At 47.0% G+C, this 25508-nt stretch overlaps 1 protein-coding gene across 1 annotated transcript; it reads left to right on the forward strand.

Annotated features, from left to right (window-relative positions):
* Window positions 1-1723: 1723 nt before the first annotated feature.
* On the forward strand, window positions 1724-24545 carry MLKL (mixed lineage kinase domain like pseudokinase). Its single transcript, XM_055000685.1, has 11 exons — window positions 1724-1825; window positions 6272-6724; window positions 8335-8430; window positions 9664-9832; window positions 11504-11601; window positions 13144-13279; window positions 13442-13526; window positions 15581-15732; window positions 19001-19050; window positions 21759-21899; window positions 24052-24545. Exons 2-11 carry the CDS (start codon window positions 6274-6276, stop codon window positions 24108-24110), a joined length of 1437 nt encoding a protein of 478 aa, XP_054856660.1. The 5' UTR covers window positions 1724-1825; window positions 6272-6273; the 3' UTR covers window positions 24111-24545.
* Window positions 24546-25508: the final 963 nt, after the last annotated feature.

Genomic DNA, 25508 nt, shown 5'->3' on the forward strand with positions numbered 1-25508 from the left:
CGAGGTCTGTGTTTCCAGTTTTGGACAGATCCCTCAATGACCTTTTATATAATAGTGTTTTCTCCTCCACTTGACAACCAGTGAGATACCCAGGGGGTGGGGACACGGGGGCAGCCATCAGCAATAGCGTGATAGCACTTACAGGGAAAACCCAGAAATAACATCACACCTCTTTAGGAATCGGCAGAAACTCTACAGTCGCTCCTCTAGAAAGACATGAAATTGCTTCCAGAAGTGACATTGTGCCATAGGCCAGACAGCCATTTTTTAATTTTATTTTTCTCCCACCACTGTTTGGAGCTGGGAGGTGAAGAGCGAGTTTGGTATAGTGGTTAAGAGTGTGGGAGTCTTATCTGGAGAGCCAGGTTTGATTCCCCACTCCTCCGTTTGGAGCCAGTTGGGTGACCTTGGGTTAGTCACAGCTCTCTCAGAGCTCTCTCAGCCCCACCCACCTCACAGGATGTTTGTTGTGGGGATAATAATAACATACTTTGTAAACCGCTCTGAGTGGGTGTTAAATTGTCCTGAAGGGCGGTATATAAATCAAATGCTGTTGTTGTTGTTAATCCCCATCCCCAAACAGGGCAATAACAACAACAACACAACAGAACAGCATTCTGGAAATGCATGGGGCTGATTCTTTGAAAATCGGCCTGTTTGAGGTCTCTACGAAGCTCGGGAGAACTCCCGCAACCAGCGCAATAACAACAACCAGCACAATGACAACAACTCAAGAAGTGTCATTGTTGCAATCCACCTGGAGCACATCCATTGTGCACTCGCCCAGATTGCCTGCTGGTGGCAAGTGATCACCAGGCAGCTTGCCACCTCCAATTGCCAGTGACTGGCAGGCATGGGGGCAAACTGCCAGAAGTTTGCCTGCCACTAGTGGACACTTGGGAAGCCAAGGGGTAGAGCATGGAGAGGGTGGGGTTTGGGCTATAATGCCATAGACTCCTCCCTCTAAAGCAGCCATTTTCTCCTCTGTGATCGGGAGATCAGTTGTAATTCCGGATCTCCAGCCACTACCAGGAGGTTGGCAACCTTAATGCTTCCTCCAAACATATTGGTGATGTGCTCTTCTAGGTTCTTCTGGTGCATCGCTTGCTCCAGTGATGTGGAAGAAAATCTAGGATTTGATCTTTGCTTTGGTCCAGGGCTTTTTTTCAGCTGGAACGCGGTGGAACGGAGTTCCGGAACCTCTCGAAAACGGTCACATGACTGGTGGCCCCGTCCTCTGATCTCCAGACAGAGGGGAGTTTAGACTGCCCTCCACACCGCTGAGCGGCGCGGAGGTCAATCTCAACTCCCCTCTGTCTGGAGAACAGGGGGCGGGGCCACCAACCATGTGACCGTTTTCTCCGAGGGTATACACAAAGTTCCACCACCTCTTTTCCCAGAAAAAAAGCCCTGTTTTGGTCAAGAGATGCTTTGTGGGCACCAGGGAACCTTTGCGCAGATGGCCTATGGGGGAATCACTTCAGTCAGATAACACAAGAGTAATCATCCAGAAGCCTTCTAGAAGCCCAGGTTCAATGTTCAGAGTCACCGGATTATTTTTCAACCTTTCTTCACAGTACCGTGCTGTTCATTTGGGTGTGTCAGAGGGTGTGACTCAAACCACCTCATAGAGATGCACAGGGGGCATGGAAAACGAAAGCAAATCTATGGTGCAGAAAGCTTGCACACAACTGCACAAGCCCCCTTCGTCATCATTTGCAGGAAGGAGGAGCCGCACACTGAGAGAAGAGAAGTTGAAGGGGTTTCCTGAAACTCTGAAAGCAAACGATCACACAGCACGAAGGAGAAAACACACATCGGCCAGGTAGGTTTGCATCGGGCCTCACAGGAACCTGGCCACTGGAAACTCTCCAGGTGCCTCTTTACAAGGGTAGGTTTGCCCACCTCCAGGTGGAACCTAGAGATATCCTGGAATTACAACTGATCTCCAGCTGACAGAGATCAGCCCCCCCTGGACAAAACAGCTGCTTTGGAGGAGAGGCTGTATGACATTTTAACTTGCTGAGCTCCAGCCCCTTCCAAACCCCACTCTCCCAGGCCCTACCCCCCAAATCTCCAGGTTATTTCCTAACTAGGAGCTGGCAGACATATTACAGGAACAGAGCAAGCTCTGCTTCCCCCATACCCCTGACACATTGATCTGGCTAGCGCCTCCTTTCCTATGGATTGTTATCTTTCCCCATCCTTCAAACACTCACTGGGCTTTAAAAAAGAGGAAGATGTGCATGCCAAGAGAAGGCGGGAGGGGAGTTTGGAAGACCTCTTGGTCTCCCTGCTGTCACCCACTGGCCCACTAAGAGCCAGCAGGAAGAAGTTTTCTTTAAAAATCAGTTTTGCCCGAGTCCTAAGTGTTGCATTGACATCACACTGTTGACATGACATCACTTTCTGGTATTCATTGGAAGGTTGCCAGGTCTCTATACCCTCCCAGCGGGAGAGGGGTATTCAGCACTCACCTATAGATAACACCTTGCCCTCTGCTCCCAGCACTGATGAGATTACATCACTTGCAGGAAGCGACATCATAACACCGGCTTGCTCCCGCACTTTACGTGGGGCCAATTCAGTCTGCTGGAGGCCAAAATTGGCCCCTGCAAAGCATGGGAGCATGCCCATCCCCAGGCATGATGACATCACATGAGGAAGTGACATCGCCATGCCCATCGGGAGCGCTCCTGCTGCGCTCTGGCCTGGGAGGTTCTTTGCCTCCTGGGCCTGTTCCCTGTGCCTTTCCCTCCACCAGCCAGGTAAGTAGTGGCGAGGGGCAGATGCTGAGAGCAGGGGATTCCCTGCCCTCACCACAGGACTAAACAATACCAAAACGAGAGAGGCACGGAGCAACCAACCAAAAAGCTATGTGTAACCGTGCCCGACTAACTATGCCCTCACCACAGGACTGGCAGACCTAATTGGAAGCAACATTCCACTATCCGTGTGATGTCATTCCCCCCCATGGTCCCCACCCACTTGTTGCCAACCAAAGGGGGTTGGAAAATTCCTGGAATTTTGAGATGGAGCATGGGAAGAAGGAGATTGGGGAGGGGAGAGGTATAATGCCATAGAGTCCACCTTTTAAAGCAGCTATTTTGTCTGATATGATCTGGAGATCATTTGTTATTCCAGGAAATCTCCAGGCCCTACTTGGATGTCGGCCATCCTGAATAGACCTAATCCTTGCTGGTGGGGGGCAGTCTTTCCACAGACTGAGGGCCAGCTGGGATTCTGCACAGATCCTGTTCAGTGGTGGACCCTCGTAAAGCTCGAGATCCGCAGTAGTTGCCTACAGATGCCAATCCCTGATTTATGGTGGTTGAACGTCCTTTCCTTCAGATGACAGCCCTCTTGATCGAGGCTTGACTCTGAAATATCCATGTTCTGCTTCCGTCCAGTAAAACTGGTTGCAATGAGGTTTTGGTTTTGCTGACAAAGGTTTTCGTAAAGGCTTGAGTGAAGAGCTCAGCATTTCTATTTCAGTGATAGTAAAGATTGTGTCTGTTTGCATCTAGGCATCTAAATTGGCATATGCTAATTTTGTGCAAATTTTCCCTTCTTGTTTGCTCCCCCAGGTGGGGAGAGGTGGAATGTCAGACTCAGACCTGTCTAGTTGGTTAGCTAGACATCCCTGAAAAGCTGTTACTGCAAAAAGGACAAAACGCTTATCCCCTTTGTGAAATGCACTTTGGAAGTTTGCTCATCTGGCCCCACATTTATTGATTTCTGTGGTTATTGAGCTATTTATATCCTGGTTTTCTCCCAATGGGGACCGAAGCAGCTTATAACGTCATTCTCTTCTCCATTTTTATCCTCACTACAACCTTGCAAGATAGCTTAGGCTGAGATTATGTGACTGGTCTGAGGTCACATACTCTCACGGTCTTTTGAGGCAGCAGGAAAAATTGTCAGAGAGACAGAGCAATGGAGAAAAGCCCTATGACCCTGCTTTTGTTATGCCAGCAGTACTTTGCTCTGCTTTTAGTCAAGTAATATGCAATAGAAGCTCTTATGTGTCTGTTTATGCAATAGAAGTTCTTATGTAGGAGGTCCTCATTTCTCTGCCAAGTCTTGAACACTTGACAGTTAAATACTGAATATTTTTTTTAAATTTGTATTTACTTTATTTATAGCCTACCTTTCTCCCCAATGGGGACTAAAGGTGTGACTTACATAATTCTCCTCTCCTTCGTTTTATCTCCATAACAACCCTGTGAGGTAGGTGAGGCTGAGAACGTGTGACAGGCCCAAGGTCACCCAGCAAGCTTCCATGGCAGAGTGGGGAGCTGAACTTGGTTCTTCCAGATCTTAGACCAACACTCTAACCACTACACCACACTGGCTGTCCCCAAGCTAATAGTAGCCCTGTTCACATTACAGTAAATGTGCATACATTCTGCCTATATGTGCGTACCTCTGTTTGTAAGAAAGAGCCAGTGCTTGTTCACTTTGCAAACGAAACTGGAGGCCAGTACCTGGATAAATGTGGAGTCTGTATGACCCGTTCACCTGTACATGTATTGACTGTTACCTGAGAATTATTCAACATATATAATTCAGCATTGCCAGAGAGATCATGTTAATTACTTACGCTTTAACTCAGAAAGGTTTCATCTATGTGTTCAAGCTTTAGGCTAGTTTTCAACTGTATTGAAAACTAGTTTCAATACTGTATTCAACTAGTTTTCAATTGTATCTGTTTTCACTGAAAGCCCTAACTGCTGATTTTATTGTATTTTGCTCTGTGAATGTCCTAACTATTGATTATATTGAATTCACTTGCAGTATGTAATCTGCCTTGGGTCTCAGTGAGAAAGGCAAACTATAAATAAATAACAACAATAATAATAAAAGAACAATCAAATGTACACAGGCCATAGATTGCACATGTGTACACTGTAGGATTACTGGTATAGTAGGGTTGTCAGTAGGAGACCAGGTAGGGCGGGTACATGGGGAGGCATAAGCAACAGTGTGATGTTACTTCCAGGAAAACCCAGAAGTGGCATCACAACTCTCTAGGAATCACCAGAAACTCTATGGCAAAATCATAAGGTGAAACCCTGAGATCCTGGTGAGTCACTGCCAGTCAGAGTAAACAATAATGACCTTGCTAGATCAATGGTCTGACTCAAGGCAAGGGAGCTTCATGTATATTTTATTTATTTTATTCCGTTTATACCCCACCCTTCCCACAAGCGGGCTCAGGGTGGCTTACAACAAGAATGTACAATTAAAAATATCATAACAGCATAAAAACCAGTTTAACAACTGCACTGTTAAAGTGTTAGTTTGCACTTAGGATTCCGCTAAAACCAGTCTGAAAGAACGTTGTGAACTGTAATTTATGAGGATGATGAAAGTTCTCTCATATAGGTCACATACCTTTCATGGAACTACAGTTCCCACTGTTTCTTGGTTGGCTGTTTAAATTTTTAGTATAGACAAGTATACCAGTGTGGTGTAGTAACTGAAGTGCCAAAGTAGGACCTGAAAGACCTGGGTTCAAATCCCGGCTCTGTCATGAAACCAAATGGGTGACCTTGAGCCAATCACACTCTCTCAGCTCAACTTGCCAGTTTGGTGCAGTAGCTAAGAGCAGCAGGACTCTAATCTGGAGAACCGGGTTTGATTCCCCGCTCCTCCGCTTGAAGCCAGCTGGGTGACCTTGGGCTAGTCACAGCTCTTTGGAGCTCTCTCAGCCCCACCCACCTCACAGGCTGATTGTTGTGGGGATAATAATGGCATACTTTGTGAACTGCTCTGAGTGGGCGTTAAGTTGTCCTGAAGGGCAGTATACAAACTGAATGTTGTTGTTGCTGCTGCTGCTGCTGCTGCCACTGTTACTGCTGCTTCATGTGGTTGTTGTGAGGATAAAATGGAGAAGGAAGAACTGTGTGATTTGTCCTAAGTTCCTTGGAGGGCAGGCTGGCTAAAAGTTTAGTTGACGAACAGAGCTAATATGTATTGTCGAAGGCTTTCACGGCCGGAGAACGATGGTTGTTGTGGGTTTTCCGGGCTGTATTGCCGTGGTCTTGGCATTGTAGTTCCTGACGTTTCGCCAGCAGCTGCTGGCGAAACGTCAGGAACTACAATGCCAAGACCACGGCAATACAGCCCGGAAAACCCACAACAACCATAGAGCTAATATGCTCATTGGAGAACCTCTGCAGGCCTAGTGTGCAGATCCTGAGACCCCCTTCACAATCTTCTCCAGATGTTTCCTGTTTTGCTCACAATGCCTTTCTCTCCCTTACAGTCATGGACACTGTGAAGGATGTTCTGAGTGTTGCGCAAGCCATCTATGCTCAGTGCGAGCAGGTGAAATGCTGTAAGTGCCAAAGCCGGCGCCTTGTGGAGCGCATTCATATTCTGATGTGGCCCATCGAAACCTTCCAGGCCCAGCCCACCAAAACAGTCTCACCCCAGCTGGAAGACATGCTGCAAAAACTGTTGAGCTCCCTGGAGAAGGCCAAGAGGCTGCTGGTGAAATACAGCCGCAAGAACTGGCTGCAGAAATTCCTAAAAGCGAGTGAAATATTGGAAGAGTTTTCAAGTGTGAACGAGCATCTCAGTGATGCCGCTGAAGGGCTATCGCTGCTACTGCAAGTGGAGCAAACTTTCAAAGAAAGTTTTCAGAGAGACGTCCTGCATCGGGAGAACGACCAAGACTTTGAGGCTGACAGGATGTCCTGGGAGGAGATGCTCAAAAGTATGCATGGAATTCCTTATCATAGCAGGTGTTGTCCTTGTTTGATGGACTGTGTTGAAACTGTTTCCCATGTTCTTCTCCAGTGCCCTTTTTATCTGGCGCCATGCCGGGATCTTCTACATCCTATATTAGCCCAACTTTCAGAGTTTTCTGATGATTTTAAAGTTCAGTTCCTGCTTGACAACCCAGATGGGGAAATAACTGAAATAGTAGCTAAGTTTCTCTATAGTGCCATGGCTATACACCACGACAAGGAATATTCTGTACTGGTTTTGCTGCACTGTTGCCCTGCTCCTATCTGTATTTTAATCTCATTTTGTATGGAGTCTCTGTATTTAAAAATTTTATATTTTATATATGCCAATAAAGGCTTGCTTGACCTGACTTGCAGGACTTTTATGATAAGCTGGGTGGAATGAGAGCGGAGGGTGGGAAGGAGACGGGCACATCCTGACAGAATTAGTACGACAAAGACGTTAGAGTGCCAGACTAGTACTGCGGAGAGCCAGATTCAAACCTACCATGTCACTGGCTGAGTGATCCTGAGCCCATCTTTCTCTGCTGTAGCACAATGGTTAAGTGATTTGGCTGCGAACCAGCAGTCCACTGGTTCAAATCCCGCGACTGCCATGAGCTCAGTAGGTGGCCTTGGGTAAACCACTCCTCTCAGTCCCAGCTCCCCAGATGTATTGTAGGGATAATAATAACCAGGGCTCATTTCGAGAGGGAATGCACAGGAACGCAGTTCTGGCAGTTCCCCAAAGAGGTCACATGTCAGGTGGCTCTGCCCACTTGACCCTTGGCCATTTTGGGCCCATTTCATCCTGGATTGGGGCCGAAACGGCCTGGATCGGGCCGCTGACGGGTGGTGGATCACTCTCCAGGATCACTCTCCTGTTCAGCAGCGGCCCTATCCTGACTATTTTGGGCCCCTTTTCGGCCATTTTCAGCCCCTTTTTGCCATTTTGGACCCAATTTCAGTCCTGAACGGCCAGGATTGGGTCCAAAGCAGCCAGGATTGGTGGTGTCAGGGGGTGCGGCATATGCAAATCAGTTATGCTAATGACACGTTTCTGGTGATGCCAAGAGACATGGCAAATGCTAATGACTTATGCTAATGAGGTATGCTAATGAGTTCCTCCTGCTCTTTTTCTACGAAATGACCTCTGATAATAACACTAACTTGTTCACTGCTCTGGGTGAGGCACTACTCTGTCAAGAAGAGCGGTATATAAGTGCAGTTGTTGTTGTTATCACCTAATCTATCTCATAGGGTTGTTGTGAGGATAACATAGAAGAAAAGCACAAGATAAAAAATAAGCCAGCCTGTCCAGCTGCAGAAATTTGGCAATGCATTTAATGGACAGAGTGAGCCATGTGATGTTTATCTTATGAGTCTGAGCCTCCAAATTGCCTCTTTTCTAAGCTAAAAAGCTCCAAACTCTTCAGACTTCCTTTATGTAGAAGGTGATCCAGATTCCTTAGGAGGGTTCTTTTTCAGGATGACAACCTTGAAATGACAAGACTGGGGTTGACAACCTTGTCCGATCCTTGATTGTATAAATGAACTTTGTAACGTACTGTCCTTTCTCCTTCTTCCTTACCTACAGACAGTAAGGAAGTCAGGGATGGCGTAGAAAACATCTGGTATGGAGTAACACAAATGCAGAGCAAACTGGAAGAAGTTTTGCAAAAATTGGATAAAAGTAAGGTTTTTTTCTTGCTCATCGCCTCAAGGGATGGTTTCACTTCTTTCAGTTCTAGGGTTGCCAGCTACAAGTTGGGAAATTCCTGGAGACCTGGGGGGTGAAACCTGGAGAAACCTAGAGAAAGTGGGGTTTGGGGAGGGAAAGGACCTTGGCATGGAATAATTACATAGAGTCCACCCCCCCCCCCAAAGTAGCCATTTTCTCCAGGTGAACTGATCTCTGTGGCCAGGAGACCAGTTGTAATTCCGGGAGATCTCCAGCCACTACCTGGAGGCTGGCAACCCTATTCAGTTCCTAACTATTCGGTGCTTCTTGTGGTGAGGTCTGTTTGGGGTTCTATCATCCAGACGCCTGTGGAGAGTAGATCTTGCCCCATGCCTCCATTATGGGGTAGATTAAAGCCTGTTGTTTCCCACCCCTGCAGTTTTATGATTCTGTGCAGAGGTACTGGAGATGAAGCCTGCCTGGATTCTGGACTGCCTTCTCCAGGAGCCCTAAGCCTTACATTTTAGTGTGTTCAGTTTGTTACTGAAGGAAATACACATGCCTAGACACCCTTGTAAATGTTTCTGTTATTTCACACATTCTGGGAGTCCCCAGCACAAATTGAGCCCTGATTCCATTTGAAAGGGGAATAGACATTGGTAGTGAGTTGAGTTGTTTCTTGCTTAGCTTCCAACCAGATACCCTAGAAAGCTGGAGTGTGGAAGTTCGTTCAGGGCCAAGCTACAAGCGACGAATGACACTTGCCTGGCAAGTGAACAGACTCACGTGTATTCCTCCCTGTTCACTTGCCGTTCACTTGCGCTCCACTTGATCAAGTGGAGTGCAAGTGAATGGCAAGTGAACAGGGAGGAATACACGTGAGTGTTCACTTGCCAAGCAAGTGTCATTCGTCGCTTGTAGTGTGACCCTCAGACATATAGGCCATTTCCACACACGTTGAATAATGCACTTTCAATGCACTTTCACAATCCTTTTGAAGTGGATTTTTTGTTCCACACATGGAAAATCAGTTTCAGATGTTCACTAAAGAGTATTGAAAGTGGATTATCCAACGTGCGTGGAAGCAGCCATAATGTAGCCGAGACATGTACCCCATAGCATCCTCTGCAATATCAGAAGAGATCTATGCTTTCTCACGAATGCTCCTAAAAATATTGTCATCCGTGATGTGACCATTTCATTTACTTACGGGTTCTAACTGCTTTCCTTCTCCTCCTTTTTAAGGACCCAAATCTACGATAATGGATGTGGAAATAACTGAGATAGAAAAGAGGTTTCTCACGAAGTGGACCTTTTTGAAGGAGTTTGAAAGCCACGTGCTGTACAAAGGAGAGTACCACAAGTCCTCCGTGGCTATCAAAGTCTTCAAAACCCCGGTGATCACCAGCACACAGTGAGTGGCTCTGCAAAGGAACGGAAGCCTTGGTTTGTCGTGCACCCCACTGACAAAAACACAGGCCCGCTTCATCCTGAGACCACTCAGCCAGGGGAAAGTAGCAACTCATTCCGGTCTCCAACATCCCCTTCCTCCAGACAGCTTTAAAGGTCACGAAGAAGAGTCTAAATGTACCACTGAAAGAAGGTTTATTTCTAAGCTGTTTGTTCAGAGAGGGGCAGGTTTTGATCTGTCAAATCTTCTTGTCAGCTGAAGAGACAAGTGGGCCGATCCACAGCAGGCCCATTTAGGCCTCAAACGGCCCCGATTCGGCCCATTTAGGCCCCAAATTTGTCCACTGCAGTGTGCATGAGTGGGCTGTGCTGCCCAGGAGTGCACCCCAGGAGGCGCATTCCCCCACCTTTTCCACTCACTGGCTAGGTAAGTGGTGGTGGAGGCAAAGGGTGGGAGCGTGGGATCCCCCACCTCTAGTGAGGGGCTGGTAACCCTACCAAGGCCCTACCATCCCATGCAGTGGCATAACGTGGGGAGGCCAGGGGGACAGCTGCCATGGGTACAAAATTTTGAGGGGGCACCATGTCCATGGCTCCTCCCTGGGAGCACTTCTGGCCCGCCTCCCCGCCCCTTCACGACAGCTGCCTGCGCCACCGTTGCCAGCTTGCCAGCAGTATGGCAGGCGGTGTGGCAGGCAGTCTGCCTCCCTGCTCATCTCCCCACCCCTTCACAACAGCCGCCCACGCCACCGCCACCAGCTCGGGCACCCAGCGAGCCAGACGCTCCGGCAGCGCAGCAGGCGGCACAGCAAGCAGCCTGCCTCCCCACTTGTCTCCCCGCCCCTCTCTGCTCCTCCAGTTCAGACCGCTTGCCTCCCCCAACCCTTACCTCTTCGCTGCCACCAGCATCAGCTGCCGGCATCAGCTCGGTGACGAGCAGTGGTATGGGCAGCTGCAGTAAAGTGGTAAGGGGCGGTGAGGTGAGCAGCCCAAACCGTGGGAGCACTCTGAGGGGCGGGGGAGTGCCCCTGCATGATGATATCAGGAGCAGGAAGTGATGTAATCACATAAGGCCCAGAGTGCGCGTCATTTTGCGCACGGAACCAGGGACACCAACTCCTGCCCTGGGCGCCCCTAACTAGGGCCGGCGCGCCCATTGAGGCCAGGTAGGCGGTGGCCTCAGGGTGCGAGGTGCCGGAGGGGGCACCGGAGGAGGCGTGGGGGGTGGGAGCGTGCGCCACGGAGCTGCAGCCTCCTAGCCCTCCCACCCTGCGCCACTGCCGCCGCCAGCACACGCCCCCAGCCGGGCGCAGCAGCTGCGGGCAGGCATCTGCGGCGGTGCAGGGCAACCGAGCGGGAGAGCTTGGAGGCCACCCACGCACCGTCCCAGCCACCCGCCGCAGCGATTGGGCCAGCGGCGCGCGCACACCCGTGATGACGCAGCTGGTGCGTGTGTGTGTGTGCACGCGCGCAGGGGAGCTCGGCCTGCTGCAGGCACTGAAAACCCTGGCGCCGCTGCTGCCCCTAACCCACACTGCGCCGCTGATCCCATGTGGCCTGACTTTGATCCCAGTGAGCTACAGTCCCCACCTGAGTCTGGCTGGTGGGCAGATGTGGTAGAAAGGTTTTAACTCCGAGCCCTGACAGAGACTGACCACTCTGCTGCCTCCCACAGGAAAGTGAGGGATGTGTTCAGAAAGGAGATCAAAGCCATGAAAAGATTTGAGTCCCCCCACATCCTTCGTCTGTATGGCATCTGCATAGACGAGAGCGGTAAGACCTTTTGTCTTTTGTGAGTACATCAGCTTGGAAGAGTGTGTGTATGTTTGTGTGAACTAGGACATGGTTTTGCGAGCTCCTCTTCACCAGGTTCCAGCCATCCAAGGTGTCGTGGGCCAACCTCGGCCTGGCACCGTACTATCTACAGTCAAGTCCTCTTCGGAGGATGAGGCGTTAGAGGAGCCAGCAGACCCAGCCTTGACACCAGAGGAGCCTGCACTAGACCCTGCCACGGCACTGGAAGAGCTTTCGGTGGAGTGGCCAGTAACGCAGCCAGGGACCTCTGGGGAAGCTGGTTTGGGTGAGGGCTCACACAGAGCAGAGGAGAAACCGGCACCTGGGAGGCCTCAGCCCCGCCCCCCAAGCCAGCCACAAGACAGAGGAACCGGGCAAGGGCGGCTGTTTGGGAAAGACGCAGGAGCACATGCTTGCAAGCTCCGCACTGGGCAGGACTGAGCTCTGAGAGCGAGGCGCTGCAATCGGATGAAGAAGAAACACCTGCGCCACAGCCTATTTACTACCTGAGCGCAAGGATAAAAGGTGGACTCCGAGCAGGGCTCGGCGTGGAAGCAACCTAGCTCACTACTCCCTGCGACTGACGCCTCTGTGCCTAGGAGCTCCTGACCCCACCTTGTACCTTGTTTCTCTTGGACTGACCTCTTGGTTTACAACCTTGACTCAACTCCCAGACTTGCACCTGCCTCTGTGTTGACTTGGGCCATTGGACTTGCTTTTGGACTGCCTGGCTCGTGAACGACCTCAGACTGCCTGACCTATTCATAAGCTGCCTTGCTTGCTGGGCACCCCAAGCTCAGCCTCTGGGTATGACACAAGGCCTGTTTTGCAGGGAACGCTAACATTTTTCCAAGCTAAAATGGCGCCTGTGGAGTCATGACTTGAGGCTGCAGCAGATCCCAACCTGAGTGTTGTCAGGCTAGAGTTAAACATCTTTGAGAGCTATCCTAAGGAGGTCTACTCAGAATCCTATTCAGTGAGGCTTACACCTAGGAAAGTGTTCTTAAAATCGCAAAGTTTGTCATTGTGGCAGACTAGACCAGAATGGAAGCCATTTATTTATTTATTATCCATATTTAATACAACTCTTCCAAGTTAAAAAAAAATACAAACTGGTATACAGCAATAAAAAATCCTTACAATAAAACCCCCATAAATCACTAAAATCACAAAATGGCCAATCAGTAAATCAAACCAACAGATCAGATCAAACGGCATCAGAGACCAAACTTAATTCCATATGGCGTATGTTATTAAAATGGTTTAAAATTATGGAGAGCCGTTATTAAGAGTGTGACAGAAATATTCTGGTCAGTCCCTTGAAAATGAACCTGAACTCCTAGAGGAGTGCATTCCAAAACTTTGGGGCTTCAACAGAAAAAAAACCCTTGCTTTTCCTGAACGGAACTCTAAGAACAGCTTCATCAGCTTCCGAATCAGAACTCAAAGGCAAACTGATAGCTCAATGAGAAAGGAGAAACCAGAGACTGTAGTTATTCATCAAGTGTCTTTCCGTACCAGGTTCAAGACCCGAATTCTCCATTGTCACAGAATATTGTGAGAAAGGCACCCTGTGGGACGTATTGAAGAACGAACCAGATATACCCTGGAAGATTCGCATTCAGATGGCACTTCATGCTGCTATCGGCTTGTACAGGTACAGCACCCCACCTAGCGGAAAGGGGGAGTCAACGGCTTCTTCTGAGGGCCCATCTTGTAGGGGGGGGGGCAACACAAGGAAATACAGCTCAGTCTTTATGTGGGGAAACATCTTGCACACAAGGGGCATTGTGTGTCTTCTGTCTTTTATTGGCTGCAGGTTGCACCAGACTGGGGACAAATCTCAGCTGCACGGCTGTATCAACAGCAGCAAGTTCCTGGTTGCCGAAGGCTACAATGTAAAAGTGAGAACTTCATGTGCCCTGGCCCCAGGGGAGGTTTAGAAGAGCACATTTCAGGCCCACGCAAGGAGACAAAGCTGCAAGATTATGAAGCCTCAATTTACCTTGAGACCATGCAGGGAAAGGAGAAGGGTTTTAACTTTTCAGCCTTTGCTCTGTTTCATTATTTTGAACGGAGGTTCCCTAGTTTGTTGCTAGCTAAGAAAAAATGCCTGTTTTAACATGAGGATCTGGTTACACGTGGGCTTGGGGGAAACCCCAACTCAACTCGAGTTTAACGTGTGACCGCACTCACCAGCAAAGTGGTTCTGGGGGGAAAGGGCTCCCATGCATGCTTGGGGAGGCAAGAGAGGCTTCATTTGTCTCTGCTTTCCATCCAGCATGCTTTCGCAGATAGAAAAGAGCCGGGGGGGGGCTGTAGCGGTAGGGTTCCAGGTGCCCGCCAGTGGTGGGCAAACTTCCGGGGATTTGGCCCCTTGTCCACTGATTGCCCAGCGATTGGTGGGAGGGGACAAGCTCTCGGAGGTGCATGCTGTGTGCATACTCAGTGTGCACATTGTTGCACCGCCCACAGGAGCATTCCCATGCTTAATTTGGGGCTGATTTGGGCCCCAAAGGTATGTGCCGGGGAATCTACCCTCTCGACGGGAGGTGAGGGGTACCTGGCAATGCTAGGCGGCGGGCTGTTTCTCTTACTGCCCATTCCATGCCTCTTCTGCGCAAAAAACAAGGGAAAGAGAGCAAGCATGTTGGATGAAAAGCACGGACAGATGGAGCATTTCCTGCCTCCACAAGCATGCAAGGGAGCTCTTTTTCCTTCCCCTAAACCATTTTGAAGGTGAGTGCAGTCACATGTTAAACTCAAGTTGAGTTGGGATTTCCTTCAGTCACGCATGAGTTTAATGTTTGTGTAACTAGGCCAGGGATATGTCTTTTTAAATGAGTGAGGAAGCCAGCTTTCAGTAATGGAAATTGAAGGGTTAATCCCCCTCATTCTTCTCTACACATTCCTGTGGCAAATCGAGGCTGTATAAGCCTGCAGTTTGTACTTTATGGTTGAACAAGGACGCTGCTTGAACCCTTTCTCTACAGACTTAACTAGTTTAATAAGGGCCCCCATTGGACCCTAGAAGCTTTAATTCTGTGATGGCCAAGGGAACTCTTAAGAGAAGTTTCCCAGCACCCATATCTGGATTCTTTGGGGGAAACATGCCTGATAAAAGTGATATAAATTTGTATTGTAGATATGCCTGAAGAGCCACTTATTCCTATAAAAGGGGTTTATATGAGCACTACCAGCCCAATGTGAACATATAATTTTGGTTTAAATTATTCTACTTTGCTCTGTATGTATCAAGAAATGTCCTTCAATCACTGACTGGCCCAATGATTTTTTAATTATTTAGTTCATTTATACCTCACCTTTATCTCCAGTGGGGACTCAAAGTGACTCATGTTGTTTTCCTTTCCTCCATTTTATACTTGCAACAATCCTGCGAGGTAGGTTAGGCCGAGAGTGTGTGACTGGCCCACGATCACCCAGCAAGCTTCCATAGCAGAGTGGGGATTCAAACCTAGGTCTCCCACATACTTTAACCACTACACCACGGTGGCTCTCTCTGATACTCTCAATTATTCTGCTTGGTTTTGTATGTCTCATTTTGTGGGACAAACACAATTAAAACACCCGCATCTCGTTCAGGGGGTTACAAGACTTTCTCTATGTACTTTTAAGATTTGAACGCCCCCCCCCCTTACTTTAGACTTGGGGCACATTTTTGGTATCTGCTTTTTGTATTAAATTGGAGTCCTTGGTGGGGAAGCAGAAACGTTTCCAACAGAGACATTTCCCCTAAACATGAATGCTGTTGCCAAGGGGTATTCCCTACAGCCCATACTTTAGTGTTTCACAGTGCAATTCTACGTGTTAACTACAATTGACTGAAAAGAGTGCAACTTTGCTTATGATTACGCTGTCAGGAGCCTAACCCCCCAAAGAGTGTTAACATTTTGACCTTTAGCAATGGTGTTTGAGTGTGTTCTCCCTTCTCCTCCAGCTATCAGGATTCGAACTGTCTCGAACAGAGTCATCTTTCCGACAGAAACACAAGGAGAAAAAACAGAAAGAAGTCTCTCCTTCAGCCTACGTCTCCCCTCAGGGCCTGGCATCAGTGAACCATATATATGATGCGCCAAGTGAAATCTATAGGTAAGCTTGCATAGGAATTGCCACCCTGTCGACTCTTCGCCGCTTTGCTTCTTTCGGTCTTCTTTCGGTCTTTCGGTCTTTCGGTCAACAGCAACCTCCTTTGATCACTCAAGAACTGGGGACTCGTGGCTGCCATCAACCCACATCATTGTTGGGATTCAGAGTTCCTTTGTTCTCAGCCTCCTTCAGTGGCTTCTGCTTGGACGTGGCAAGGAAGAGTTGTACGTGATAATGTTGCATGACAATTCTTGGTAAACCAGACATTACACAAGGTGATGTGGGTGAATATTAGCCACACACCTCCCATTAGATACGTTTTGCCCTTTTGCTCTGAAAAAAATCTCCATTTCGTGAGTCCAAAGGGTTCCAGCTGTCCGAACTGTAAGGTATGGTATATCTTAGGAATGATCTTGAGTCTGATTAAGGAGTGAATGAAGAGAGTTTATTCGAGAACAACAACTCTGATAGAAAGCAGTGAAACAGAATAGATGCTAGTTACCTTACTAAACTGAGGGCCAAGCTACAAGTGATGAATGGCATTTGAACAGCAAGTGAACAGACTCACGTGTATTCCTCCCTGTTCTCTTGTGCTCCACTTGCAGAGAGGAATACACGCGAGAATTCCGGGAAGAAGCAGAAAGTGGCAATCTGGAGACACGCAAGAAGGACAGAAGAGAGGAAGAGAGAAAGGCCCTTTTCACACTACTTACTTGCTTCTGGAACATCGCGAAAAGTAGCGCAAAAAACGCGGAAGATAGCGTCTTCTCACGAGAGTTTTGTGCGACATCGCACAAAACTCTCGTGAAAAGACGCTATCTTCCACATTTTTTGCGCTACTTTTCGCGATGTTCCGGAAGCAAGTAAGTAGTGTGAAAAGGGCCAAAGATCTTATTCTGTTAACTGTCCGATTTGCTGCCCCCTGCAGGTATTCTGTGTCTTCTGCCTTCTCTGTGCGCAAGACATTGCATTTCCAACATGAACTACCCATCTTTCTGAGAAATGTTGCTTCCATGTGGAGGTTTTACTCCTGTTTGGCATAGAACTTAAAATAGGTAATTGATACATTGCTGTAGCTTACCACTAAAGCAATATGTCAATTACTGATTTTTTTTAAAAAAAAATTGCTCCCAAAGCCCTCCAGTTAGGATTGCCAACATCTAGGTGGGGCCTGGAGTTCTCCCTGAATTACAAGTGATCTCCAGACTACAGAGATCAGTTCCTCTGAGGGAAATGGCAGCTTTGGGTGGTGGTCTCTATAGCATCACATCCCTGTTGAGTTCCCTCCACTTCCCAGACTCTACTCTCCCCAGGTTCTACTTTCAAATCTCCAGGAATTTCCCAAGCTGGAGATGGCAACCCTACTTCCAGTGCTGGTTGGGGAGAAGGTGTCACAGGGGGATGAGCTGAATAAAATGCAGAGGGAAACTGCCTATGGGTGCTTTGTTGCTGCTCTGAATGCATGTAGAGTTATTACTTACGGGAGAGAGATGAGAGGGGAAATACTCTGCACATCATTGCTCTTTTTTTGCTCATGGGCCCTCACTTGTGGACTTTTAGCTCCTCGTGGGTAGCTTTGTTAGTCTGTTACAGCAAAAAGAAACGGGGGCATCTTAAACACTAACAACATTTTATTCCAGCATAAACTTCAGACAATTTTTTAAAAAATTCTTCTTGTGAAAAGGAAGGTGTAACATGCCTAGCAGTGCAATACAACTCTTTCCTGGGAGTAAGCCCATTGAATAAACTTGAAAAGGATAGACCTTCTTAGGAATGATATGGACTGCAAAGATCTTTCTGCAGGGCAATCTCTATTTACATGGCGTGCAATTTAACCTTAACTGCATGTGCTTGTGGTGGTTAGGGGCTGGTGAATGAGAGCCAAGCTACAAGTGAGGAATGACACTTGCCTGGCAAGTGAACAGACTCACGTGTATCCCTCCCTGTTCACTTGCCCTCCACTTGCGCTCCACTTGATCAAGTGGAGCGCAAGTGAATGGCAAGTGAACAGGGAGGAATACACGTGAGTCTGTTCACTTGCCAGGCAAGTGTCATTCCTCACTTGTAGCTTGGCTCTAGGAGCCAAGCTACAAGTGACTTTTTTCACGTGTAGAATACTTAATTGTTTTTGCAAGTTTTTCTGGAAACTGAAGTCCCAGTGTCCTTCCTCTCTCTGTTAGAATCGCTGCCTGAAGAGCCAGATAAAGCTGGCGGCAAATTGTTCCTCCAGTCACAAGGCTGCTCTCAACAACTGTTTGGGGGCGGGCAGCTGCTACTTTCTCCCTGGGTGTCCTGCTCTCGGGGAGCTGCTCTGGAGAAAGCCGCCCTTCCCTTGCTCCTGAGCTCCTGGAGAAAAACTGGAATGAGGGCATGTTAGAGCAGCAGCAGATTCTTCCACTGTCACTGCGGCTGGAGCTTCACCGACACAGCCGCTTTCTCCAGAGCAGCTCCCCAGGAGCAGGACACCCTGAGAGAAAGTAGCAGCTGCCCAGCAGCGATTCTAACAGAGGGGGGAAGGACACTCGGACTTCAGTTCCCAGGAAAACTTGCGAAAATGATCAAGTGTTGTACATGTGAAAAAAGTCACTTGTAGCTTGGCTCTGAGTGGCTTTGCCTCACGGAAACAGGGTGGAATGGATTAGGTCAGCGATGATCAGGCTTGTTGTGTTGTCAATCACTATCCTGACTTGCCTGCTCTTTAGAGACCACCAGGTCTCCTTACAGCAGAGGATCCATTTGGAAGCTCCTTGAAAGTTTTCCGAATTAAAATCTTAATTCCTTCTGCACTCTGATACAGCTACATCGGGTGACAAAAAATGAGAAGCAGAGCCACAAGGTCTGCGGAGTGCCAAATCTAGCTTGAGAAATTTGGGGAGATTTGGGGGCAGTGCCTGGGATGGGCAGAGTCTGGGAAGGGGAAAGAGTCAAATTGCTCAGCAGGAATCTGAGGCCTTAAAAGACCCCCCGCCGTTTCTTCTGATCAGTTGTAACAAGAGGTCTCCAGGCCACACTTGGAGGTTGGCAACTCTGTGCCCATCCCCTGTCACATTTGCTGGTTAGAAAAAACTGTTTTTGTCAAGTGATTGTGGTAAAGCGGACAGCGGGATTAGGTAAGCTTTGGTGCCGTCCACCTATTTGCTTCTATGATTTCTCAACCCCCAGATGTAGCTGATGGCAGGCAGGAACCCATCAAAACACCCGTCCCGTCCTTGAGGGACAAGAGAGGCTTAAAATTCCTGCTCATCTAACATTCCTGTTTACTTATTTTCAGCTTTGGGGTTGTGCTTTGGGAGATCATAACTGGCAAGATCCCTTTTAAAGGTAAGACACAAATGGGAGGGATTAGATTATAGGGCTGTGGAACATCAACAACATATTCTGCAGATCCAGAATTGTAATAAGGATCAGGGCTGACCATACCTTGTGCCATTGGTAGGGGTAAAACTGAGTAGCATTCATTGCTGAAGTGTATTAAGCAGAATACACAATTGTGCTCTGAAGGATTACATCCTATCATAGATCCAGAGGGGTTAGCCGTGTTAGTCTGTAGTGGCAAAATAGTAAAAGAGTCCAGTAGCACCTTTAAGACTAACCAACTTTATTGTAGCATAAGCTTTCGAGACCCAAAGCTGTTTTCGTCAGATGCATCCTATCATATACACCTTGAACAAAAGGAAATGCTGTGTGTCTCAGTTGTGTAGCAAGATTCAAACACATGAGATATGCTCTCAGGATTGCCCTTTCCCTCCATTGGCCTATGAGCATTGAAAATTTGTTGTTTGTTTTTAGAGTCTAGAAAAGGATATCAGTAGTAAAGCAGGAATCCATGTACACTTCTCACAGTTCAGGATTAGCAGAGTGAAGACAGATATAACTTTGCCACAGGGGGCATAGCTCACCCACAATGTGATCTTGATTTTTCTATCTAGGTTTACACATATACATATCAGCAAAGCCCACCAGTGGTTCAGCTGTTAGTCTTGCTCTCAAATCACGTTTCAGGCTAAGCTGAATGAAAATATTTGCTCGTATTACCTTATGAGGAAGTCAGACATATATGGGGGTTGGGAAGTGGTTATGTTCCCCCATCTATAGACCTTTTCAGCTGCGTGTTCTGTGCAACTTGAGGCCTTTTTCTGCTAACTCAGGAGACAATGTGGTATAATGGTTAGTTTGGGACTGGATCTTGCCTGGATGGTCCAGGTAGCCTGATCTCTTCAGATCTCAGAAGATAAGCAGCTCTTGCTTTTAAAACTCTATAGGTTTGCCCTAAGTCAGATGTGTCTTGATGGCACACACACACACAGGGAAAAGGATCTGTGAGACCCAAGTTTGAAATCCCACTGTGCCATGGAAACTCATTGGGTGACCTTGGGCTTAGGGATCCCAGACCCCCGGTGGGGGCGGGGAATCCCCCGCCCCCGCTCCCCCCACCCCACCCTCACTTACCTAACAAGCGGGGGGCGCACACCTTCCCTGCGCGTTCCCCCGTGGCGCTGCATGCTCCCATGCACAGCAGCCACCCGGATCGGCCCCGTTTTGTCCTGGATCAGGGCCACTGCAGAGCACGGTAGCGCTTCTGTGCTCCGCAGCACCTGAAAACGGGCCCAATCTGCAGCAAAGGGATTTGTTTTCAGGAGCTGCGGAGTGCAGGAGCACTCCTTGCTCCTCAAAACAGCCCATTTTGGCACGGATCGGGCCTGTTTTGAGCCCCTGCGGAGCCTGGACATGCTCCCAGGGGCTGCGCGATGACGACACTTCTGAAGTGACGTCATTGTGCCTGTGTGTGTGTGTGTGCGCGCGCGCTTCGCACGCGCGCACCCCCCCCCCTCCCCCAAGGTAAGTGCTAAGCCCCTATCCCCTGCCCGGAGGTTGAGGGGGCCTGGCAACCCTACTTGGGCTAGTAACTTCTTTTGCAGTAATCTACCTCACGGGGTGCTGTTGTTGCGAGAGAATAACATGGAAGAAGTAGAGATCAATGTGGTAAGCCACTTTGGCTCCTCATTGGGAAGAAGGATTGGTAATGGTATAAATTTAAATGAATAAACTTTCCTGCAGCCATTTCCCCCCACTGCTTGGATTACAAGAAGACCCAGACTCTCAATTCTGTAACGTTTCCCCAGCTGTATTTAGAAGGCATGGGAAGGCATCATTTGACCACCACACACCCTTCCACCCATCATTCAAGGGCTGCTTTTCCCCCTGTGGGATGATGCAGATGTATTTTCAACAGTAAATAAACACTAGTTCTGTATGGAGAGAAAAACAACAGAGGGGGAGGGGGTAGGCAAGTTGCTGCAGAAAAAGGAACTGGAGAAATGGATGAGCCTCCTCTTCAAAAGCAGCTTTTCCCCTACTGTGGCATCCATCAGAATGTGCAAGTTTATTTCCAAAGAGAATTTATTGTCTATAGCCTTAGGCCGTCACAATTTACCAAACATCAACTAATAAACAGTTAAAACCATTATCACAGTTTGTAAAAGTTAATTAATTAAAACAGTACAGTATACCAAACTATCCCAGGAATCATGCAACAGCCTCATTCAGTACCTTAGATCTTATCTTTTTGGCTGAGAGTACAAACTGAGAGACTCTGTAGGACATATGATTATCAGTGTCAGATAACAAAAACACAATCTTCTCGATTTCAGAGTATGTGTTTGTGACTGATAGGATTCTGGCCAAGAATTTAGCTGTGGGTACACTATAGAATGGACAATAAAGTAGGTAGTGGGAAAGGTTCTCCACTGTAGGTAATCCACAAATGCAGGTGCGATGTTCCATAGGGGTGTGAGAATAACGCCCTGCCAAAAAAGCTGTGTGCATCATCTGGAAGTGCAGAGCAGTGAAAGACACTCTGAGGTTGTAATGAGAAATACTGGCTAGGTAGGGAGATCTTGAATGGTCAGATTTGATTAGTTTATACCAAGAAGCTGCCTTAGATTTTAATATGTTTATTTAAACCATAGGAGGGAGAAGGGCTGTTACTGTATGTGGGTATATGGGTGTGATTTTGCTTTCTGCTTTAGGCTGTACTTCACAGGAGATCTATCAGAAAGTGTATAAGGAAGGCTACCAAGAACCTCTAGGAGAAGATTGCCCCTCTGACCTGCAGGAGGTCATCAACCAGTGCCGGAACTTCCAGCCTTCTAAGCGCCCAACAGCTGAAGGTAGGACCCCCCCCCCCCCCAATATGAAAAGGACCCTCTCTTCTCCAGTATTTCTCTATGAGCCAACTATGGTCCTTAGGCTGCCACCTACTGACTGTTGCCTACTTAAGGTGGATTACCTGGTATCAAACAGACCCCGTGCTTTCCCCATCGTAGTTCCCACACTATGGAACTGGTTCTCCGAGATGAAGTGGATCACTGTCTTTGGAAATTTTTAGGTGTTGCAAGGTGATTTTACATGCTAGAGCTTTTAATGTAGTGTGGGTTGTGGAGTCCATCGGGAGTTTTACTGTGTCTTGCGTATTTTAAGTTTAGTTTTGTAAACCAGCTTGAGCCAAAATAGAGAGGGAAGATACAAACACTTTAAGAAATAAATGACATTTATATACATTGTTGTAATTTTAATGATTAGATATAGTGTTTTTTAATGTTTTTAATGGTATTAATGTTTGTATTTTTGTTATCCACCCTGAGCCCGCGAAAGCGAGGAGGGCGGAATATAAATGTAATAAATTAAATTAAATAATGTTGGCCTGTTGTTAAGGCCAATTACCACCAAGGGCAAGATGCCCTAGGAACCCAATAAATCAATAAATTATTTACTCAAAATATTATTATTTGTGTCTTGCTCACCATGTGAATAAAAGATATACAATCAGTCAAATATTTACAATGTGTACATATACAATTACATAAATACACACATATGTCCCATAATAGCTGCAAAGAGACAATGATAATTCTATAACTTCCTATACAAATTTGCTGGAGTAATGACAGTTCTTGGAATGATTCTTCCTCGTGTCCTCACACTCCAAATATGTGGTGATGCCAACAGGATGGTCAGTATAAGGTAAGTGTTCAAACACAGCAATGTCAGAAGAGCCTGATAGGATCCCTCTGGATCTCCAGGTAGGTGGCAACGAGCCCGCCAGCTTAGAGTTGCTCGTTTCGGTTTCCCTTCATCCTGGCCTCCTCTCTAACATAAAAGCATTAACAAATATAAACCACCCTTGCTTAGTATATTGAACATTGTATAGTATTCCTTACACACAGTGTAAAACCTTGTATAAAATTCTTACATACATTGCATAACATACTTACATGCACATAATAGTCCTAGTCACACTCTCCAGATAGAAACTTTCCAATTCCAATCAACGCTAATTTACAGCAGGTGCTTGTCTGTAGTAACGAGCTCTTTTTGTAATCCTGGCTACATGCCTGCATTCACTTCTCTTAAAGGTACCATACCTCAATAAATCTGTTAATTACAAAAATACTGCAAAATTGATCTCTGTTTAATCCATATGGGGTTGTACAGTTCATTCTGAATGTTATGTTATGCAATGTATGTAAGAATTTTATACAAGGTTTTACACTGTGTGTAAGGAATACTATACAATGTTCAATATACTAAGCAAGGGTGGTTTATATTTGTTAATGCTTTTATGTTAGAGAGGAGGCCAGGATGAAGGGAAACCGAAACGAGCAACTCTAAGCTGGCAGGCTCGTTGCCACCTACCTGGAGATCCAGAGGGATCCTATCAGGCTCTTCTGACATTGCTGTGTTTGAACACTTACCTTATACTGACCATCCTGTTGGCATCACCACATATTTGGAGTGTGAGGACACGAGGAAGAATCATTCCAAGAACTGTCATTACTCCAGCAAATTTGTATAGGAAGTTATAGAATTATCATTGTCTCTTTGCAGCTATTATGGGACATATGTGTGTATTTATGTAATTGTATATGTACACATTGTAAATATTTGACTGATTGTATATCTTTTATTCACATGGTGAGCAAGACACGAATAATAATAATATTTTGAGTAAATAATTTATTGGGTTCCTAGGGCATCTTGCCCTTGGTGGTAATTGGCTTTGTTGGGACCCTTTTCTCTTTTTGTGGCTGTTGGTTTCTCTTTTTGTGGCTGTCTGTTGTTAAGGCCAACCTGGTTTGACTAGTCCAGTCCACGTTATGGCCTCATTTTCCCATAAGCAACACTGGCTCAGACAGGCTTCATGCCTGCTTGCTTGCTTGCTTGGAGGCTGCAGCTGCAAAACCAGAGATGAGATAAAACATTGGTATTTGGAATGTTCCGTTCTGAAAAATCATCTTGCCTTTTTTTTTTTTTGTATTGAAGCAATTGTGGATTCTCTCTGGACTATCTCTTCCACTACAACTGACATATTGATGTCATGAAAAGACAAGCTGCGATGTTCCAGCAGAAAACGAGAACTTCTCTGAAAAAACTATGGAACCGTGTTGCTGACCTAGTTTTTGTTTTGTAATAATGTTGCCATCTCATGGTTGGAAAATTCCTGGAGATCTGGGGAAGGGAGTTCAATAGGGTTGTACTGCCATAGAGTCCATCCTGTAAAACTGCCTGTTACACCCCCCTTTCTTTCTCCGTTAGATTTTGCCTTTAATCCTCTTCTTACACCCTCTGGGTAGATTGCTGCCACCAGGAATTATATTCCAAACTAATTAATTTAAATTTCCCCTTCAATAACATGCCCAAGCATCAGGCTCCTTCGTGGGACTATGTGGCCCTGAGGATAGGAATGGGATATATAGGAATTACAGACACCCTGCGATGAAAACAAACAAAATAAACTTTTATTTTTACAAGAAGCATATCGGTTTCATACTGTTAATTAAGCTTGATAATGTCAAAAATAATTATCAGTTAAAGTTTCTCTTCATAGACTAATCACACAGATATACACAAACTTTCCCTCTCAGGCTCACACACAGTTTGCCCACTTCAGATAATCAATTTCTCACTCAAATACAGATGCACACACAGTTTGCCTGCTTAAGACAGAATGTTCTCTCACAGACACACACAGTTCAGGCTTCTACACAGGTTGCCTAACTGAACTAGAATATTTCTCTCAGAAATGCTTAGACACTCTCAGGCTGTACACAGCTTGCCTGCTTTGCCCAGACTGAAGGTTTTCTCTCTGCCCAGTAACTACAAACAGCATTGACTCTGCCCACACTCTTAGTCGTCAGCCAGTCATCTCACTCCCTCATCCCCACTCTTCATCTGCATCACACCAAGCATTTAAACACACACACACACACACACACACTTCCCTTTTATACAAGGGAACTGATCTTTATAGCCTTGGCGGAGGGGGGGGGTCAGTTACAATTCTGCAGCACTCTAGGTCCCATCTGGAGTTTGGCAACCCTAGTTATTTATGATACTTCAAGTGATACTGTTTTTTATTGCATTGCTTTTAATTTTGTAAACTGTGTTGAGTCTCGGCAAGAAAAGTGGACTGTGTATAAATAAACACATCAATAAATTTATACACAGGTACAATGGAGTTAGAGAGGGTGGGTGAGGAGTGCAGACTATTACTATGGAAAGGCCAAACGGCCCAGGTACTCAGGCGATCAGGATTAAATGGCTACATGGAACACCAATGAGAACAAAGAGCAAACAACACAGTCAGAGCGGGAGGGAAGCAAGAGCCCTGGCGTTAAGCCAACCTGTGCTACAATTAGGGTTCCCAGCTCCAGGATGAGAAATTCCTGGAGATTTGGGGATGGAGCCTGGAAAGCACAGGGTTTGGGGAAGGACCTCAG

This window comes from Eublepharis macularius, chromosome 16, assembly GCF_028583425.1.
Source record: "Eublepharis macularius isolate TG4126 chromosome 16, MPM_Emac_v1.0, whole genome shotgun sequence".
NCBI classification, from domain to species: Eukaryota; Metazoa; Chordata; class Lepidosauria; order Squamata; family Eublepharidae; genus Eublepharis; species Eublepharis macularius.